Source organism: Numenius arquata, chromosome 6 (genome assembly GCF_964106895.1).
Source record: "Numenius arquata chromosome 6, bNumArq3.hap1.1, whole genome shotgun sequence".
Taxonomy (NCBI): domain Eukaryota; kingdom Metazoa; phylum Chordata; class Aves; order Charadriiformes; family Scolopacidae; genus Numenius; species Numenius arquata.
In genome coordinates this window covers 55,490,134-55,509,433 of record NC_133581.1, presented here as the reverse complement: position 1 = coordinate 55,509,433, position 19,300 = coordinate 55,490,134, and the positions used below count along the sequence as shown (strand labels likewise).

The window sequence follows — 19,300 nt, the reverse complement described above, 5'->3', positions numbered from 1 at the left end:
ACCAGCTTAACCTCCTGTGCAAGTATTTTATGTAATTTAACTTAATTATACAGCTGTGCTACAGCAGTAGTTAAAGCTGTAAAACTCTCTTACTTTATAACAAAACTGTAGAAATGTTTAACTTTCAGATAACATTACAGTAGCTCCAGGCCAGAGGTGGTTGTAATCCTGCACTAGTGATCGGCTTGAGGTAGTGGTGAACACATCGAGCACCGTCACAGGGACTACGTGAGCTTGTAAGGAAGAGTTTGGGGGTAGTTATGATATCTTGAATTTCAGGGCTGGAATGTCGCACCAGGATGTGTGACTCCCTAGAAAACAGCGCCCAGGTGCACACTGCTGTGTGCAGGCATCGTTTCGAAGACCAAGCCCGTTTAAAGGAAAAGCCATAGCCAACTTCCAGTTCAAAAATTATATTAAATATAAAATAACCAGTTAATGCATTTACAGAAAAATTAAAATATTATGAAAGTAACCACTTCCATAGAGTTTGCAAAAAACTGAAGGAAGAATTAAGTTAAGGCACAGTGAGTAATACAGTATTTTATACAAAGAAGTTTAAACCCAAGGCAGTGAGAGCGTTTCTTAAGCAACAGATAGTAGGGAGAGAAAAAAAAAAACCCCAATGTAACTGACAATTTCTTGGCGGAAGAGCAAAGTATCCTTCAGCCTTAAGGGTTTTACCCTTGAGCTATGTGAGGCTTCCACCTTTGATAGTGTAAGAACTCCCAACAAGCTGTTTTTCTGCGTATTCCTCAGGTGTTGAACCGGGCTGAGGAATGATTTTACAGAGCCGTCAGCACCCTCTGTCTCACAGGTCAAAAGGAGGCAAAGAACAGAGCATCAAAAGGGATGGAGTACAGCTGATGACTGAATCCTCCTCGGGAGATTTGCTGGAGTGCTCAGCGCAGAGGAGAGGAGGAGTTTGTGCTCTACAGGCTGCTGGCTCAGGTAGAGCCTGGTCTGAAATACCTAAATGAACTCAGGAAACCAATAGCCAAGTTATCCGGCCTCTGATGGGGCTCCTTAGTTGGTAGTGGGACCGAGGCTGTGGACGTACAATGACACCCAACACAGAATTGCACTGAAGACTATTTTTAAAAATCTTCTAAGAAGTCTCGAGGACAGAATTAAGGTTCCACGTAGCAAGTAGTGCAGGTTCTCTGCTCCTTTATCTACAATGGTTCGCTATAGAAAGTGAGTGGGGACTGACATCCGATTGTCATGAAGTAAACTATTCACCTTTTATAAGCTCAAGTAGAATGACAGTCATTGCAATAAAATAACCTTAATTGGCATTTGGGGCGACTTAAAAGCTCTGGAGCTACCTCCATTTCACTTAAACAAAAATTACTATTGTTGCAGTATCGCAACAAAGTGTTTTGTTTATTTAAGAAAGAGTCATAAATTTGGGGTTGTGATTTCTAGTTAGTTACGTATTCTGTGCTAGAGGGGGGAAAAACATCTGTCATGGCATGTCCCTTACTGGTAATTAAACAAATAGTCTGTTTAGGTTCATCAAGTAACCGATTCAGGTAATCTATGTCCAAAAAAGTTTTCTAGAATGGTACTATACGCAGTGTCCAGTGCATTCCGTAGAATTTAGCAAGGCTTTAGTTTATTTCCTAGGACTATTAAGAGCATGTAAAGAAGTACTCAAGCAAGTGAGTCTCAATTCTTGGCCTTGGAGTGAGAACATCTTACACTGATGCCAGTTCCGTACTTTGCTACAGCGCTGGGTGGAGCAGCTGAGTACGACTGGCCTCGGAGAGTGCTGGTGCTTGTTAGTAAGTTCTGAAGGGTGTTTACAGCCTCCTTTAAAGTTTGGTGTTTGTTTGTTTTGTTTTGTTTTTTTTTAAAAAAAGGCAGTGGACGCTTAAATCTAATTAACATTAAATCTAACATTACCTCTTGTGTTAAACAATAACAGAAAAAAAATACATGCATACAATAGTGACAATAAATAGGGGAAATCGGACACTATTATAATGACTTGTGAGTTACAGGATATTGATTCCTATTAATCTATTCATAGAGAGCTGAGTTGCAAACAATGTGCAAATCAGAAGTAGGTGTTTAGAAGTAGGAAACAGCACTGCATCTGCAATCCACAGGTCTTAGAGACACAGCAAGTCAAAGAAAAGACATTTTTACTTGCTCTACACAGAAATTAGCTCACACATTCAATTTTAGACCAAATGTTTGTAGTGCAATTTTCATTTTAACTGAAGTGCCAATTTGGCAGGATGCCGCAGCCTTTGTTAGGCAGACTGAACAGACAGCGCCCAGCTCTCTCCTGATCAATAAGAATGCTAGAAGTTGTATTTCACTGAACAAGTATAATCTTATTTTTCCTGCTTCTTATAGGCAGATTGCGACACCTGACGCCTCCTCTTTCCTACATTGTACAGAGCTTTACACTTGAGGAGGGACAGGAACTACATCCTGTTTATTTTCCCCAACAGACTGACAATCTCCCTCATCTTCAAAGTTTACATTCACAAACGAAGTGCACGCTGTTGCTTCGGGCTGGTCTGTCTGGACAGGAGCTTCAGCTTGTGCCTTGTTCTGCTGTTCCTGATGCTGTTTTTCTGCTTCTTCTGACATCTTGTTTTCCTGTTCCTCCTCTTCCTCCTAAAAATAGATAACCAGATTCGTAAGCTACTATTTACCATTTACCACTTACTTAAATTCACTTTAAGCAAGTCTTTCCATAAAAGCATACCAGTTCCTATTGCAAGGCAAGGACATTTGTTCCACTAGAAAACAGCCATTAGTTGATCATAAGATGACATATATTCCAAAATTCCGATTATGGGGAAAAAAAAAAAAAGTGAAGGATTAAACTCTGTCAAATATGCCCCAAAAAATGCCCCATGTCTAGATAAGCAGTTTTTAGTCCATAGCAATAGTGATAAATCTACCTCCTCTAAAGCTTTTTCAGCTCTTAACATTAGAGCTATCAAAAATAAGCAGTAAAGCTTTAAATATGTTTCCCATCTCTTCCAAATGAAGATTATTAAGGGTTTGGTTTTATACACAAAGCAATGGCTACCTATCAGTCATTTCCAGTTACAGTTTAGAAAAAATGGTAACATTATGTTAAATTTACTCTTGAGACTTCGTTGAACAAGTTTTAGAATTGGAAAGTATATTCCTTGCAGCTGCCTCTTCACAGCGTCCAGTAACTGCTCCATCCACCCTCCTGGCACTGCCGACTGGAAAATGCATCGGACCAGAGACAGACAGAGCAGTGGTCGGGACCCAGCCAGTTCTAAGAGTGATGAGCTGGTGAGACAAGGCTGGTGGAGAAGCAAGCATTGATCAAGCGCCAGTGAACGCTGACGGCAAGCTGAAACGGAGGTTCTAACACTTCATTTTAGTGCTGGAATAAAAATTTCATTTTTTAAAAATACCAGGGAAGGCAAGCTGGGAGAAAAAGAGCGCGAGAACCCTGTCTCACACACATACCTCTCTCTTCATTCTGTAATACTCGTCAATGGCATATTGGTATTTAGGTGTGCTTATCCCCAGAACGGATGCAATCTTTTCCCCAAGGAAATCACACACTAAAAAAATAGAGGTTTACATACGATTAATATCTAGAATAAATTTTTTAAGCATAATTTCAAAAGGTATCACCTTTCCTGAATTATTTGCTATAGTCCTACTTCACTTCAAAAGACAAAACCAAAATCTGCTAGGCTAATTAATCTACTTCTGTGTAATTATTAGCTCAATATACTAAGAATTGTTCTTTAAGACAAAGAATGAACAAAAGGAGAAGAACAGGGAAATCAGTGAAAATCTAGATGGTGGTAGTATTTGTTTGAATTCTACTAGTTTCAGCTTTGGATCTAGGTTTTGCAAGGGGATCAGTTAAATGATAAGCCTTTATTTTACATATATATATTTTTATATATATATATATATAATAACTTTAACTGAAAATTGTGGTTAGACAAAAATACATACCTATCAATCAACTGCACTGGCACTTCAGTCTAACGGTAACAGCGAACTGGAGAGTTATTTATTGATATATGCATACTTCAAGTCAGTAGCAGTTTTAACAATGTTCTCTGTTGCATACTAATGGATTCATAAAATATTTAGGTTTCGGCTGTCTCAGTTTTCAAGCCAGCGGCTACTGCAGTGCTGCTTTGCTAAGCCAGGGAGTGCACGGTCTGAAGTATGGAACAGGGGGTGCTTGTGTCAGTCACTCTTTACCGTGATGATGGCTACAGCCCTGGTTTTTGAGTAAAGGCAAGCAACAAGTCAAACACATTGCACTGCAAATTGTAAATCTGCCCCCAGGATGCAAATGAGTCAGTCATCTTCAGGGAAAACAGAAGTCAGCAAGCGAATATTCACAATCACTAGTTCTATAGATACCCTGGCATCCACAGCTCCGTGCAAAAGACCAGTTCAATTTACAAATGGAAGAGGCAAAACTGAAGTGGGGAGAAGGAAGTACTGATCCTCAAATTCATAAAAGATTTCTGAAAAAAGGAAAGCATACCTTTGTATATGAAGAACAGATACGACAAGGAATAGAATTACGCTGTACATTAGAGAAAAAGTGTGTCTAAAAATAGTTAATAGAACAGACTGCCAGTAGTTTTTAAAAATACTCAAAATTAGGTGTACAATGACAGAAACTCCACAATATTTGTTAAAAAAAAAAAAATTAAGATACTTTATACTTTGGGAAGAAGACTGGGAAGACTAGGACAAGCATTTTTAAAACTTTGCAAAATTTTATGAGGTCCACAGGTCAAATAAACTTCTATGCAGTGAGTTTGACTTTTGACAAATAGTCTTATTTTTCTTTATTTTCTAACCTCAGAAGTCTGTTGTAAAGCACAAGACTAGACGTGTTCTCAGGATACTTTCTAGTTGTCTTCATAAAAACTGTCAGTTTAGTTACTCCAAACAGCATTCTTTTCAGATGACATCACACAAAATCGTTCCATACAAAACCTAACAGAAAGCTGATGATACACCTCCTTGCCAACATCACCCTATCTCCCTTTGGAGAAAAAGGGGGGAAAAAAGAGTATTCTGCCAAAGGGTATTTTCTCTTCATTCTTCCATTCAAGAGTTGCTGACTGAAAGTAAAGAAAAAGTACCTAAGGCAAGGGAGTAAGTCTCCACAGATAAAATACAGGTTCATTCATACTTTTGAAAAAATGGCCAGTAGCTCACCAAGATGATTTACAGTCTGTTAAAGCAACTTTCAATGTTCCATTACTGGCTTAAATTAAATAAAATTAAATAAAGCAATACCTGATAAGGTTGATGTGGCAACTCGCAGCATGTGAAACCACAAGTAGGGTCCCCAGGTGAGTGTTGTCTGTAAGAGCAAGAGTAGTGTAAATACATATGGCTGCATGTTCACGGCTCATAATAATACATGGAAAAGCTCAAACGGATTGAGAAGAAAGATCTGTTTCCTTTTTGACAGCTACCACAATAGTTTTGCTTTAAAATAAGTCTAGACCAGACAAACATGAAGCAAGGTATCACCAGAAGATATAAATATAACAATGTTTTACATATGGGAACACTTGTTTCACTGGTTTTTGTTTCCCACTCCCAGACTTGGGAAATGACAAGCTTCCAACTCAATCCCAAGGTAACTCCTGTAACTAGAAAGACTTTTCCATAATGTTCTGAATTCCAACAGGCCAAGAAGAGAAATGAGATAACCAAGTAGTCCCTTGTTATAGTAATGAGAGAACGGCAAAAGACTATTTAAAACCAAACCTTCAATGCGGTCCCTGAGGAAGAGGCTGCTTCCAAGTATTTACAACCAGATACAAATTATCATTCAGAATTGCATCTGAAGAACAAAACCAGGAACCAGGAGAGAGAGGGAGGGTTATGAGAGTTACGGCAGCTCTGAGGGAGCGATGGACAGGCTGACAAGCAAAGCGCCTGCGGTGATGTGAACAAAGAGGAACACAAAATTAACAAAACAGGGCTTAAGTGGCATCACTGCAAGCATTTGCATGTAAGCAAGGAAGTACCTCTGAAGTGCCTGCGCACTAAGGCACATGGGGAGTAAACATGAGGAATTAGGGATCTGTGTGCAGCTGCAGGGCTGGGATCTTGCTGGGATCCCAGGGATCCGGTGGACAGCTCGATGGCTGGCATGCTGCAGTGGGGGGATACAGGCTCTTTAGGAAGGACGAGCCAGGAAGCCAAGGAGAGAAAGTTGCCCTTTACACAACTATAGTGTATTCACCACCACAGAGGGAGTACTGCAGCCTCCAGACAAATTGAGGTAATTACAATAGGAACTTAAAGAAAAATAAGAAATTAACGGGCATACATAGGCTATCCTCTTCACTAAGGTAAGAGGCTGCATCTCTGTTTGTTTTATGTTTTTAAAAAAAAGCAAGCCACACAATAAAAAGGAGAAGGGGAAAAGCAGATTCCAATCTAATGGGGGAGAAGCTGTAGGCTTTCACTTTTGTGAAAAGGCAAACTCAAATTTCATAGTGAAATAAAACATGTTTATAGTAAAGAGTCTGTTGTATTCAGGCAAGCTCTTTGTTATGTATTTCCCCCCCCAGTGAAGATCTCTGTAGAGGTACTTTCCTTGTGGAAAGTAGCAATTAAAAGTGTTGGCTTTTATTAAATGAAACCCATTGGCTCCATTCAGTTATATATGTGTTTATAACTTGTTACTAAGAACTGTTTGATAGTAACCATTTCCTGTGGTCTTATTTAACAGATATCTGTACAGGATGACCACCATTATTTATCATAAACAATAGAGCTACAGAGAGTAGTTGGTATAGCCTCAGTATGCACCTACACGAGCTACTAGGCTTCAGTGCTCTCCAAGCACAGCCTCTACAAATCAGTGCAGCAAGACATCGTCTGTCAAGCCAGAAACTCAAGTTGGGCAGGCTCAAAAAAGCCAGATGCTATATATTTTTGGCAGTGGGTATGGAAAATGTCCTGCCAAGGTAGAAGTGTAAGCAAAATCAGCTGCTATCCTGCTTGCACAAAAGCACCTCCAGCTTGTTGATTATGTGCTCAGTTGGCAGACAGGCGACAATCATTTTGGAGTTTGTTCAGTTAAAGAAGTCAAGAAAAGTGCTGGAAAAGCTTGTTGCCACAGGTGCAAATAATGGCATTGATGAGGCTCCGTACAATTCTTCATAATGAGGTGACAAGGTTTAAAAGCATTCACACAGCGAGCAGGACAAACGAGGGCCTGCTGTGCGGCTGTAAGCAAGAAGCTCCAAGAGCCCCCTTAGCATTTGAGAGTGAAAAGACAAGCTGAACTTTACCCTGACAGAAGTAACTCAGACACAGAGTATTCTAAAATGTTTGTGGTAACACGAAGGTAGGGAATATCCGAGGTTCACAAAGGCAGACACAGAGGTTCTGTCTATTTCTACTGTTCTCCCACCACAATTAAAAACCAGCGTGGTGTGTGAGGAACACTTTTAAGTCCAGCTTCATGGAAACCTCTGCTTTCTGACAATGCCTGACCGGACACTTCTTCACCCCCACCAAGCAAGGCTTTGCCAGCCCCCTCAATTTAAAAAAGGAGCATTTCCTCAAGTGTCTCAAAAGGCAATATAAAACCACGAGAGAAGCTACTCCACACAAATTCCACAGGAGAAAGGAGATGGCTTGGAGAGTAAACCACCAAGAACAACCAGGAACAAATCCAAGGAATAATCCCTTTTTTTTTTTTTTTAACCCTTCTTACTTCCTCAGGGTAGGTTTGGATGGTTTCCCAGAGCACCTTGGAGATTGAAGCAGAAATGGCAAATGTGAGAAAAACCAGAACCGTTCCGGTGGTATGAACAGGGCTGTTGGGCAAAAGCTCAGTATAAACTAATCCTACTCCATGAAGTAGCTTTAATGCATTGAGTAGTACTGGAAAATGAAAAATGGTACCCAAGTCAGGTCCTACTAATATTCAATAAGAACCACATACCCAGATACTGTATGTCAACCCTCTTTGGCCAGAGAAGCCTTAATGCTCAGAATTTAAACAACACAAGGACACAGTAATACTGTATCTCTTGACTGGAAACAAGGGGCAGCAGTATGAAACACAGGACATTGGTTTATTATATGGGCATAGTATTTCTCATGCCATCAGTCTCTTTAGTATATGTTTCTACAACGCTTCATTATGCTATTCAGCTCTCCTGACTTTATTTTGATGTTTAAAACAGAAAACACAATGGCTACGATAACTGGTTTTTAAATTACAAAAATCCTTAATGTACAATTTTAATCCAAGTGCTGCATTTTAAGTAGGAATGAACACAATGGATTCAACCATCGATAAAACCAAGAGAGCTCTGGTTCAATGACAGAACATCAGTTTCTTTCCTAGTATGGGGCTGCCAAAGGGAGCACACACACGCTCCCTTGGACTTCTGAGTGCACCATGTTCCTAAACAATCCACATCTGTATTTATTTTTGCCAGATTTCAGTTCCTAATAACACCTGAACTTTCCAAAGAATGTAAGGTTTCTTTTTGCCAGAGAAAATGGCAAAATGAGGGAAAGAATAATTTTCTGATTTAAGAAAAACCAAATCCTGTATTTAAGAGTTAATATACATCACCAAATAGATACATTAGATACTTTTCCATTGTTTACAGTGCCAAGATGCATTTTAAATTAGTTTAATTATTGACTGGTCATTGCTATAATAGGTCCTTCAGTGTATGCGCCATGTAAAACTGTGGCACCTAAGACAAGCCAGTGAAAATATGATCAGAAACACACACACCATCCTCCATCAAAAAGCTTCTACCATATTATGAGTAGGTATTACTTGCTCAGTGACTATTTTTCTCCCTCATCCCCAAATTCTTAAAAGAAAATTAGAGTTCGATGGTTCTCAAGAGAGGACTTTTTGCTATTCGAAGTTAAGCTCCTTTTAACTACAGGGTATCAAGGTAATCGTCCTGCAAGAAAGTGTTTCAATCTTTCTAAGCCCTGAAGCTTAATAAAATTAAATCTCTTCTGGAGCTTTGTCGCAGAGATGTTCTCAGGGTGAATTCTAAGGTTATCACCAACCGTTATATTGCTTAGAGTTGCTCTGCAAAGACTTACACTCCACCTTCTGCCTACTAATGTAATAGGCGAATGCAACTAAGAGTTTATAGCAAGTGGCCCTCCAGGGATAAACAGAAAGATTATCTTCTAGAAGAGGTTAGAGAAATTTAATTACTGCAAAATAAACTTTTGGTGAACAGAAGTAAAAGGAGATTTACATATAAAGCGTAAGCATCTAAATTTTAGGACAAAATAGAAGACTCAGTTAAAATTAAAGGATTTATGTTATTAAAGCATTTAAATTTTAATTTGAGAACACTCAGGGAATACTGAATGTTGTTATCTAAAAAATCCAGGGAAAAAATTATTAAGTGTTCTGGATTCAACTCATTCCAGTCCAAGAATGCTAATGAACTGAGTGCTGACCTATAGAAGTATCAGTATTGTCGTTCCAAAGCAAAATTTAAGACCTAGATCTTTGTAGTATTTTTTTTTGTTGTTCTGAGTGGCAGCAGTCCATTACATTGAATGCCTTGATTATCGTATTACCAGGATATATACGTATTACTTTGCTTAGTAAGAAAGACATTGTCATTGTCTGCTTAGCTCTAAAACACAATTAAACCAAGGCACTTACTGAAGACGTTTCTTTAAAAACGGCAAAATATTTGTTTCCCTTAAACTCATTCAGAAGCTTCCAGGATGCCAATACCAGCTGAGCTTTCAAATTTCATGATGCAAAGTTTCTATTCAAAATATTAAATGTGCTTTTTCGAAAAATAAATTGGACCAGAAACAGCTATTACTTGCAACATACTTTTTTGTATCCCAACTGAGATAACAAGTTTTAGACATGCTGGTCTCAGCAAACTGACTACTTAATTGCTTTTATAGAAATCCTGCAATAAAAACATTTTTAAGGCAGCTGTTGGCTAAAACATCAAAGCTCAGCTTGGTCTAACATTTCTTCAATTGACTGGCTCAGCTGGGATACATGAAGCATGCAGCAGATAAGGTAAACTTCATTTAATGGCAACCCTTGGTCTAATCAAGTTTATTCTGTCAAGGTAAAAAGCAACACATAATAAAGCATACTGTGCTCCACAATAAACTATTCTGGTTTGGGGGGTCCTTTTATTAAAAAGTGAAATAAAAATTAAGGATTTCATAAATTATAAAAGGAGAATAAAGCAATCTTAACTGTGCCGTACAATATACTTTTTGGTATTCAGAAAAAAAGTCCGTATTAGGAAAGCAGGAGAACGATCACACAGCGCTCCCGGCTGCTGGGCACGTCTGAGGGCTCTTTAGTTAAGTGTCCATGTGTACAGCAGCACGCGCGTCTCTGGCCTCACAAGACGTGCATCAAGGCCGGTGAGCCTTCCATCACTGCACCACAGTGCACAGGAACTCTTCTACTGAGAGGAAATGGCACAAAAAATCATACAGATCTGGTCCCCTGCTAATTATAGTTGGGAAAAATCTCCTACCCATCCATGGATGTCTGATATGACCTGTGTATCGGGGAACAGATCAGACTCTGAAGACACCTGAACGTTACCATAACATTCAGTAAGTTTCACAGTTCTTGCATTTCTTTGAGTAGATCCTTAGGGAGGGAAAAAACACCCCAACACCCTGCAAGGCAGCTTAACATCTACTCATTGCTTGCGAGCATAATGCATGTATTTTCAACCTATAAACTTCAAGTGTATTTTATACTGATGATATCCTACCTGCTCTCAGGCTAATGTTATTTTCTCATTGTATACAAGAACTGCCTAGCAAGAAAGAGAGAGCGGTTCCATCAATCCATCCAAGACGAAATGCAACAGCTTCACCTGTGACCTGCTAGGAACCCCAAGCCCAGCTGAATTCCCATAGTCTCACTGCAGCTCAGTCCTCAAACTGCTTTTTTTTTTGTCCTTCAGTATAAATTAATTTTACAGAGAGGAAAAAACCAACTGATTGACAGTCCTTCCCAAAGCAAACCCCTTAGGGTTCACCGCTTCTTCAGAAGAGAATGAGCAGAAAGTAAAACTCTTCACTCCAGTCCCTTCAACAAACCCAGCAACTCAACACCAGCATCTGCCACCACTGTGCAGCCAGGCAGGACCAGCCGCTGCACAAAGACGCGGCTCCCGGCTGCCTGACCACACTCCAGCACATCAGGAAGGACCCAGCCAGTTTCTGAGTCTCCACCTCGAGCTCAGTGCAGGCAACCAAGCCCAGAGAGGGCCAGGAAGGGAGCCCCGCCGCAGGCAGGGAATAGGACTGCAGACACGATTTATTGGGGTCAGAATTGCCGTAGGAGGGTAGAGAAAGAGGTGGTTGGGACACCAGTTTGTGAGGGTGTCATGAAAGAAATATGAGACTGAGGATGTGGAGAGATGAAGAGATGGATGTGGATCTTCTCTGGGACTGACTGCCAGAGGGCAGGGAGCTGCTGCCGCCAGCGCTGGCACACACGGCTGAGAGCTTTGCCAATACACTACCACTGCAAAATAGATTGTCAGACACACCAACAGAATATATTTCATTTTACCTCTAAGTATAGATCCAGAATCATTGACAAAAAGGAAAACGTATTTTAGCAGCTACAGTACACACTACTGGAGACAGCTTTAATTGTCATAACTCCACTTGCATTTGGACTAATAAATGGAGACTCCATTCACAGATCGAACAACATCTTAATGGCTTACAAGAGAGATGAACATCACATACATGGACTGGGCAGGTCCTTTAAAACTTGTTTTTGATACATCATGAATTACACCAGTTTTCCTTTATTTCTGCAAGTCACCCGTTTCCTTCCCTTCTATACTGTTCTAATTATATCAAATTGCTCATATGGTAAGACTAAATTAAAGGTTCAACTCTCCACTGTCACCTAACATAAGGAAACAAATGCCTTCCCTGCACCGTTTTTTAAACAACAGTACAAATCAAGGACACACCAAGCAAATATTATTAGAGGGGGAAATGCTGGAGAAGACAGACGAGAACTGTGAAGAACTTAAACCCATTTCTCATTAGCAGGGCTACTTTAGTGGAGGAAGACTCCAGGACAAAACTTCTAAGGAATACTTCTCACAGATTTCCCAGTCCCTAGAGCCAATCAAATTAAGGGAATCTCTAATACTAAATCAGATTTGTGACACAAACATTAAAGTATAAAATGTGGGTAGTTACCAAGTAAACCAGCAGTCGCAATTTATCAAGTAAAATACCTACAGGATCTACAGGTGGCAACAGGTCTTTTTTCTCTTGTTCATCTTCCTCTTCGTCTGTGCTATATTCTTCCATTGTTTCTCCACTTGCAAAATGAATAACCCTCCTTGGAATTTTCTTCTTCTTTCCTATGACACCCAGCTCCACATTCTCAAAGCCTCTATCTCCATTTGCAAGTTGCTATAAAGAAGAAAAAAAAAAAAAAAATCATTATTTCAGGTACATGCTTCTGGAGCTGGACAAGTTCCCCCTTAAAAAAACTTCATGGGATATTTAAAATATTTCAGATTGATTAGCATATACAATGGACATTTGCTGTAGGTAAAAGATAAGACTGAAACATTATTTATGTAAAAGCTGATCTCTTCACTAAAAATAACAAAAAGGTAAGTGCCTTCACTTCAGCATGGACAGCTGGGATTAAAAACATCTATTCTGAAAGAGCAGTGTGTTACGTAGGAGTTTCTTAGCAGGACACTTCAAACGATTTGATGAGCACATAAGTGTTAATATTTAAAAGTATCGTTGTTTTCGGAATGAATATCTAGTGAAATTAATCAAGTAGTCCAAAGGCTGTAGCCACCTCTTTCCAAGCTGACAGACAGCTCTAGCACAGAAGAGAACCGACTGAAGGATAACTAAGCAGCCAGGCTCAAGCTTTAAAAAGATGCACCAAGGAACCTCCCTCAGTGGGCTTTCATCAGCAATCACAGTTAGCACAAGGGACCATGCTAAAAGAACAACACTTAGTTTTGTGGCTAAGGACGTATAAAAAGAGAAATACAATATCTGGTTTTGTTCTTCCAGCTGCTGAATACTACAATGAAGTCTTTGGGTCACAAGCATTAAAAAAATATACTTCTAGAGCAAAGGCCAATCAATAATTCTTTAGGCTAGTAACTCCTGCGGCCAGAGAACTGTAGTAAGGTTTTGTATTGTATTATCAAAATAGAGCCTTCACCTTGGTAAAGCTTTTAGGTATTATGGCATCAAATGCACAAAACTGCTCTGCAAATAACTCTGTCATGCAGAGAAGCACACAGAAGTCAGGAAATGCCAGCCACATGTTTTTAATGTACCACAAAGGTTTTTAAAAATGCATGAGCTTATGTAATTCAAACCCGTATCATAAGGAATGAGATACGTGTACGTGTACACAGAATTCAGGCTGCATCAAACGGGAAGGTTCCAATTTAGGGTCCGTGCAACCTTAACAGACTACACATCACAAATAAAAATTATTAATAAAAAACATACATAGTTTATCACATAGTTGTAAGACATCTCTTAATCGTTGCAAGCGCAGCATCATCATTCCTGTCTCTTATGCTAGATTACATTAATTAGCTTTACGACACAAACAGGCGGGGTTAGCTGGGAAAGTCAGCGTGCATGGCAGGGAGGGGGCCGTGGGGAGCAGAACAGCTTTCTTCATTCTGGGCACAGATTTTTCTCATGCCCACAGAGAAGAGGGAGGGAAGGTGAAGATCACGTGCCGAGCTCTACAGCGTGGAGAGGGAGCACACACGTTCATCCTCTCTCCCAGCCCTCGTACCGCCGCTTCTCAAAACTGCAAGTCATTTCAGCCTCCCCCAGCGTGACTTGAGCTATCGTGGCACATTTCAGATGCTTTCCTGGAGGGGCAGAGCAGAATCAAGTGACAAGTTTTCAATGGGGTAATTCAGCTGAAAAGGCATTACGTTTTCATGCGGAATTACATTTTCATGTAGAAAGACAGAACTGACTATCCGGGGTACAGCACACTCTCTCCGCTGTGGATCAATCTTGGGAACAGAGCAGGAGAACAGCAAAGCTACAAAAATATGAAAGCTGAGAACAGTGAAGCAACCTAAGCCCAGGGAGCGCTCCTTGCTGCTGCTATAAAAGCAGATGCCACTTACTGCGACTCAGTTCTGTATTTTTTTGGAGCAAAGAGCACCACAGAATCAGCCTTTTATGAACATTTCACGCTCCTTTATTGGCATCGTACAATGATGCCATTTTTCATGTTCAGTCCCAGTGCTGAAGAGCACTATTTCATGCAACACAGCATCACAAATATTACTGTGATTAATAACAGCAAGCAACATGAGCCTCTCCTTAGAGCTCCTCTGAAGGTACAGCCTCTTCTCTGACTTTGGATCGTCTAACTCGAATGCTTCAAATATTTTAACTTAGGGAAAAAAAAAAAAAAGCAGCAGTTAATATTTAAAGATTAAAAAGCAGGCTTTAATTCCCTGCACAGACATCCTACGCCTTCTTACACTACCTCCAGTAAGCAACTCCGCACAGCTGATATCGGTACAGTTTCAGACAAATGAAGTAGTTCAAGACAGTAAGGATTCATCAAGGAACAATCATTCTGGTTCCCTCAGTAATCTGGTTCAGAGTTCTAAATTATTAAATAGAATAATGTGTATTAGCTGTTGCTTTGGTTATTAGCTTGTCAACAAACCTGGATGCAGGTTTTAGTCATCACTGTAGCATTTGTCCTTTTAATTTTTACATGCACAACATCAATAAAAGCCAACTCTCCCAGCTGCAAGCAGAAAGTTCAGCGTTCGTAATTTTTTTATCTTTCCAAAACTGTAGCAATGCAGATGTATTTTAGAATTGCCAGGTAGACTCACTTTATAGCTCAAATGTTACAGTATCTCCAGTTTGAAGCTTTACACTTTTGATCTTCCTTTACAAATATGATCTTCTTTTCTAATTCAAGCAGTTGTTACATGGCTTCGGTCAGGTTGCCATCTCATTATTTTTCCACTCTGCAATTGGAGAGGGCTCCTCCCTCTCCAATACATTATATGGGTCTTGAGATACTCAGCGTGTGTCTTAACCTCATGCCATAAAAGTATTTACTTTGGCTTTTATTCTGGTAACTATTCGACATGAAGGCCAGTCACCCTTGTGCTTTTGCCACGCTAGCGAACACTCTTAAGGTACTCAGTGAACACTGTAAAGTGACTTCCTTTTTCTTTTAGATGCCCTCTTGTAATTTTTCTTGGCTTTACGGCACCCGCACAAACCTCACCTGTCAGGAAGGCAGCATCTGAAACTGCTGCTCCTTGTTCACCCTCTTATCTCACCCTTTGGCCGGGAACAGAGAGCAGAGCACATTTTGACAGGGTTAGTACAATAGCCAGCACAATGGCATTTCAAGTCCGCATCCAAAACGTCAAAATAAATAAACCACAGTTAAGGATGAGGCGTGCCAGGATACCTGGAGGTAAGCTAGGAGAGCTCACGCAACTAATATTAGGTGATGCAATAACGTAAAGTTTCATCAAGGAGGGGAGGAAGAAAAGCAAACAGTAATAGGGAGCGCAGACTATTCACTTTGGCATCTTTTAACCCGCTGGGCTCAGCTACCCTTACAAGAGCTTATGACCCCAAACGCCAAAGCCTGCCGTGTCCACTCCCCCTCAGAAAGATGAGTAATTCAATTTAATAGAAATTAAACAGCATGAGTCTTTCTGGAGCATAAGACAACAAAATACCAGAGTGAGAGGACGCCGGTAAGAGAAGACACGCCGGGAATAAGAAGCCTTGGAAAGGCACGGCCACCGGTGAAGGTGCAGCGATGGAAACGCTGGGCCCGAAGGGACCTCTGTGGAAGGGGAGGGAGAGCCCGCCCGGTGACAGTCCCAGTAAGAGCCGGTGTCCCCGGCCACCCCCGACGCCTTCGCCAACTTGGCAGCGCGGAGGGAAGGGGAAACCTGCCTCCATTTAATATTTATCAGGCTCGTTTGTAGGAGGCATTATCTGCCGGTGAACGGGCGACACCGGAGACACGCCTGCCCGCCGCGCCGACTGTAATTACAGAGCGATGGAGGGAAGGACGGAGGGACAGGCAGACCGACCTCCTCCCCCGGCGGCCAGGCCCTCGCCCCCCACCGCGGAGAACCGGCCCGCCCCGGGGCTCCCCCGCTCCCGCACCCCCGGGGTGGGGGGGGGTACACAGGCCGCGGCTGCCACCCTGGCCCCGGCCGGACCCCAGCGTCGCCGCCCGCCCCACGGCGGCCCGAGGGGCCTCGCCCTTCCCCGGAAGCGGCCGCTCTCCTCCCGCGCCCCGGCCGGTGGGGACGGGGGAGAGGCCGCTCGGCCGGGCCCCGCTCACCTGCTCCGGCTCCATGGCGCAGGCGGCAGCCGCGGGGCCGGCGGCGGGCGCGCAGTAGAGGGTGATGGCGGACAGCCCCTGCTCCATCCTCCCGCCCGCCGCGGCGCCGGGGGAGGGCGGCAGCCGGCCTGCGGCGGCCCAGGGAGGCGAGCGGAGCGGGCGGGCGGCACCGCCCGTCACACCGCCCGCCGGGGCGGCGCCTGGAGCCCGCCGCGGCCTGACGGGCCCCCACCCGCTCCCCTGCTGCCACCCGGGGCGTGGGTGCCCCAGCGGGGCCGGACCCGCTCCTCGGCCCCGGTCCGCCCCGGAGAGGCGGCCGGTGGGTCCCCCGGGAGCGGGGCCGAGCTGTCACCGGGCTCGGTCATTGCTCTTCTCCCGGCGGCGGCCGGAGGGAGACGGGGGAGAGAGCGAGGCAGGCGGGCACAGCCATACTGCACCCGGGGGAGGCATAACCCCTCTGCAAAGGGGGAAAAATTGTCGCCTCTTGGGAAAATGCTCATGTCATCGCCCTAAAATATTGTAACAATCTGCAAAATAACAGGAGGCTGTTCTGAGAAGCACATGAAGTTACTCGACAGTACTATGGAGCCCTTCTCCCTGAGGCAGAGCCAGGGCCTGGGCTCAGGCAATTCAACGCATTTTAAAGGGCAAACCACAGAACACAAAAGAAACGCAAACCAAGGGCGTCCCCCAGGACGCGTCTGGGTGAGAAAATACTATTTATGCGCAGGAGTCAGGGAAGAGGGTGCGTCAGACAAGTGGTTTGCTCGGCTGCCCCAGCAGGGAGCTGCAGACCTTGTCCCCCCCCTTTTATCCCCTTACTGCAGGTGAACGAGGGGCCAGGGCCGACCTAGGCCAAAGGCACACCAGCCCCTACCAGCCACTAGTGAAAACAGCTGGAGGTGGAAGCATTTGAAACAACCTTTTTATGAGACTGAGGAGTGAGTAATTTTGATTTTTTTTTTTTTTTTTTTTTTTAAAAGGCTAGAGGCAGGGGCTGTAACATCCACTTATTTACATAACAGCAAGAGCCATCCTTCAATCCTGTATCATGGAGAATAGCTTCCAAAGAAGTACAGTCTGTAGCCTAGGTGGGTTCTTAGGCACTTTTTAGTCATATCAAAGCATTATCCAGATCCCACTGCACATTGAAGTCCCAGGCCAAGTATAGACTCAACAAAATTACAGTTATACTAGCACAAAGCAGAAAATGTTCCCCTTATGAAAAGGGCTGACACAGAGAATGTACCAGTGGGATGTATGATTATAGAAACACTACTATTTTAGGTAGCACAGGACTGAGCGTCAGCTTTGTATGTTAAAAGGAAGAGGTATTACTTAAAACTGGCTATTTGTATGTGCTAGTAGTCAGCTCCTGTCACACAGCTATCTACTGACCATCGTAACTGTTCCCTCTTAGCAGGCTGCTCAGCAGAGGTGCTTAAGAATAGTTGCCATGAACTACATCATGCATCCTTTGCCCTAGTTGCAACAAAGAGGATATTTATATTTGTACTGCCAAGGTCCTCCTCTTTCTCAAAGGAGTAAAAAAATTCCATCAAACCTGTTGTTCTAGCCCTATGGGTAGAATTTTCCTTAAAAAGGCAGCAAACGATGAAGCACGCACCAACAACATACGATTACTCCATGGCTTGCAAAGGTCTTCCACTTTTACAGAACAAACACCATCTTCCAAAATAGCAAACATGTAACAGATACTTATTTGTATATTAGTGTGCTGGATGTCAAAACTCATTAACAACTCGTAACCAAAGAAAACGGTAACTGCAGGGTGTCACTGATTTTGGAAGAAGGGTGCACTTCTAAAACAGGTGGAGTTGAGCTCATTTTGTACATTACTGTCTTGTCCATTGGCTCCTTCTAGTGGCCTTTCCTGGCCCTACACTTACCTACACCATTCTACATTACTTTGCGTTTCCAGCGCGGTTCCTTTGGCTGTGTGTCCAGGCACCAAACGGGAGACAAATTTTTCCGAGCAGCAGCAACAGCTTTCACTAAGATATGCACAGAAAGACAGACCTCAGACTTCTAAGTATTCCCAGCGAAGTCTGTTTGCCTCTAACTTTTCTTTTGCCAGACAAAACTTTTCTGCAGAACATGGCGAGACCCTGTTGAGGACGAGTACAGGCAGCCTAATGCAAAGCAATAGTGCTGGGGGAGTTGTTCCTCATGGCACTTGCTGGCAGTGGTTTAGGTGGCCTTGCCTGGCTTGATACAATTAAGACTCCAACTCAGAATACCAAACTGAGAGAACATACAGAACGTTATGGATTTTGTTCTCTTGCAACAACTTTAGGATTTTCTTCTACACATTGTCCTCTGCAGGATCCACAAACAAAAAAAAAAAAAAAATATTGCCCACATTCCCTAAAGTTGCTTTTCTCCTGTAAAGCTGAGAGAGAATTTTATAGGTGGTCCTATACAGTTAAACTGCTAAGTGCCCCCAACATGAATCTGTATTTAAAAAAAAAAAAAACAACCACCAAACCAAACCAACAACAAATGGGATCTTTTGGCAATTACTCCAAGCAGGCTCCACAGTCTTTTCTGCCTGGCATGTTAAGAGCGATACACTGCTATTTCTTTATTCCAGCAGATACCTTAGAAATAACAAATGCCACATCTTAAAGGAAATGCTTTCTGAACTTGCCCCTGCTGTCACACAGCTCCCTTCCTATCTGGTAGCAGTGGTAGTAGCTTGGAATTGGTGAAGATCAAAACTACACGTATGCAATTAAAAATAGAAAGAGTTAATTGCTGGTAACTTGACAGCCTGACTAAGCCTGTCCGGAAGCACAGGGCTTCACTGTTTATCCTCAATATGCCTATTCATGTTTGATTCCCATCGAAAGCATTCAACTTAACTATCCACTCTCCCCT

General features: G+C 42.4%; 1 protein-coding gene across 1 annotated transcript; it reads right to left on the bottom strand.

The window, feature by feature from the left end:
* Positions 1-399: 399 nt before the first annotated feature.
* On the bottom strand, positions 400-16,609 carry FAM177A1 (family with sequence similarity 177 member A1). The gene is made up of 5 exons (XM_074149435.1): positions 16,400-16,609; positions 12,283-12,459; positions 5,290-5,356; positions 3,472-3,569; positions 400-2,634 (listed from the first exon to the last, which is right to left on the bottom strand). Exons 1-5 carry the CDS (start codon positions 16,484-16,486, stop codon positions 2,416-2,418), a joined length of 648 nt encoding a protein of 215 aa, XP_074005536.1. The 5' UTR covers positions 16,487-16,609; the 3' UTR covers positions 400-2,415.
* Positions 16,610-19,300: the final 2,691 nt, after the last annotated feature.